The sequence below is a fragment of the Propithecus coquereli genome, unplaced genomic scaffold (genome assembly GCF_000956105.1).
Source record: "Propithecus coquereli isolate 6110/MARCELLA unplaced genomic scaffold, Pcoq_1.0 Scaffold248, whole genome shotgun sequence".
In the NCBI taxonomy this organism is placed as follows: domain Eukaryota; kingdom Metazoa; phylum Chordata; class Mammalia; order Primates; family Indriidae; genus Propithecus; species Propithecus coquereli.
The window spans coordinates 834,040-836,317 of record NW_012148041.1 but is presented as its reverse complement, the minus strand read 5'-3'; the positions used below and the strand labels follow the sequence as shown (position 1 = coordinate 836,317).

The 2,278-nt window shown below is 36.3% G+C and overlaps 1 protein-coding gene across 1 annotated transcript in view; it reads left to right on the top strand.

Moving 5' to 3' along the window:
- The window catches only part of TAF11 (TAF11 RNA polymerase II, TATA box binding protein (TBP)-associated factor, 28kDa), a 9,071-nt gene that overhangs the window by 2,697 nt on the left and 4,096 nt on the right, over positions 1 to 2,278 (top strand). Inside the window, exon 3 of the mRNA XM_012646625.1 lies at positions 2,028 to 2,176. Within this exon, the coding sequence (XP_012502079.1) occupies positions 2,028 to 2,176 (149 nt within the window). The remainder of the gene's footprint in view (positions 1 to 2,027; positions 2,177 to 2,278) is intronic.

Sequence of the window (2,278 nt, the reverse complement as noted above, 5' to 3'; positions counted from 1 at the left end):
CACACATTCTATTTATTTATTTTTATTTCAAAATATTAAGGGGGTACAAATGTTTTTGTTACATGGATACCTTGTATAATGCTTAAGTCATGGCTTTTGGTGTGCCTGTCACCAGAATAGTGTTCATTGTACCTGATAGATAAGTTTTTACCCCTCATTTCTCCATCCTCCCCCCTTCTTGGTTTCTAATGTCCTTTATATCTCTTTGCGCCCATGCGTACTCATAGTTTAGCTCTCAGTTATTAGTGAGTACCTGTGGTGTTTGTTTTTCCATTCCTGAGATACTTCACTTAGGATAATAGTGTCCTGTTCCATCCAGGTTGCTGCAAAAGACATTATTTTAGTCCTTTTTATGGCTGAGTAGTACTCCATGGTGTGTGGGTGTGTGGGGGGGGTGTGTGCGCGCGCACGCATATATATCACATTTTCTTTATCAACTCGTGAATTGATGGGCACTTAGATTGATTCCACATTTTTGCAACTGTGAATTGTGCTGTGATAAACATTCGAGTGCAGGTATCTTCTTGATAAAATGACTTCTTTTTCTTTGGGTAGCTACCCAGCAGGGGGATTGCTGGATCAAATGGTAGGTCTACATATATTTCTTTGAGGAATCTCCACACTGTATTCCATAGAGATTGTACTAATTTGCAGTCCCACCAACAGTATATAAGCTTTCCTTTCTCTCTGCATCCATGCCAGCATCTATTGGGAAAAACATAAGTTCTTAAAAGTAGAAATTATAACAGGCCACATCAAATTCTATGGGATTTAACCAAAGCCTTATATAGAAAAAAAAATTGATAGCCTTACATATTTTTATTAACAAAGAGAAGATACTGAAAATAAGCACCCAACTCAGGAAACCAGAAAAAGAACAAAAGAAACTAGAACAGTATAGGAACAAGGAGTTAATAAGGATAAAAGTAGATACTAATGAATTAGTACTTAAAAAAATAAGTGATCAAATTAAGAACTGATTATTTGAAATGTAAATGCACAACGTTACAAAATAGGAAAATAGACACTGATGTGGAGATTTTCAAAGTTATAAGAAAATTTAATGTTCAAGTTTAGGCCAAATAAATGTGAAAATCGAAGAAAAATGGATGACTTTTTAGGAGACTATAAATCACCAAAATTGAAGCATAAAGAGATTAGAAAACTTGTATAAGTCAGTAGGCAGAAGGAAATTGAAAAGATTGTCAAAGATACACTACCTTCACTCCCACCTACCCCCATATTCCTGTATGAGTTTAAATCTGAATTCGTCTTTAAGGGAAACAAATCTCATTAATGAGTTTTATAGTTTAGTTGTGATTCCATATTAAATTGGAGGGGATAAAGTTTGGATTTGATTTTTATTGTTATTGAACAGACATTTATTAAACATTTGCCATGAGTAAAACTGTGTTAATTGCTGATGGAGGAGAGATAGAAATAAGAAGAGACAAACCTATCTTCAAAAAATTTTCAGCCTACTGATGGGAAATATTTATATGATACGGTAGGATTGAAGGATAAGAAGAAAAGAGTACTACCTGTGAGAAACTCACTTAAAAGTTCCAAATTGAATGAAACACCGTTTTGCTGAGAATGGGCCTCCTTTCCGTGTGGAATCATCATTAGTGAAGAGACTTATAGGTCTGGAGGCAGAATAGCTGGCTGGCTGGAGAGGACTTCACTGACATCCCCTCTACAGAATGAGATCAGAAGAGTGGGCCCACAGGGAGGGTGGTTTTCATGATCCTTGGCATTTCATTGCCCTTGTAAACAGATACTGAATTTGTAATCATAGCTGAACTGGAAAACTGGATTATTTGGCTGGTTTTCTTTCCACAGCTGAGCTATAATCTTCCTTTAGGAGAGAGATTGTATCTTATACTTGATGGTACAGTCAGTGCCTACAACCAAAAGACTACTCAATAAATGGATTTGTTGTTTTGTAATGAGGATGATGTCTTCACACCTTGCCTATGCCTAGATAGTAGGCCAAGTATATAATAGGGTTTCTTTCATCTTCCCAGCTCAAGGGTCAGGATGTCTCAGATTTAACGGCAGTTGAAAGAGAAGACTCATCATTACTTACTCCTGCAGCCAAAAAACTGAAAATAGATACCAAAGAAAAGAAAGAAAAGAAGCAGAAAGTGGATGAAGATGAGATTCAGAAGATGCAGTAAGTCACTTTCTTACCATTCCCCAGTTCAAGGCTCTAACTTGACCACACAAATTTAATACATTTTTCTTGGCCTTTAAAATTTTGTTCTTTTGGCCGGGC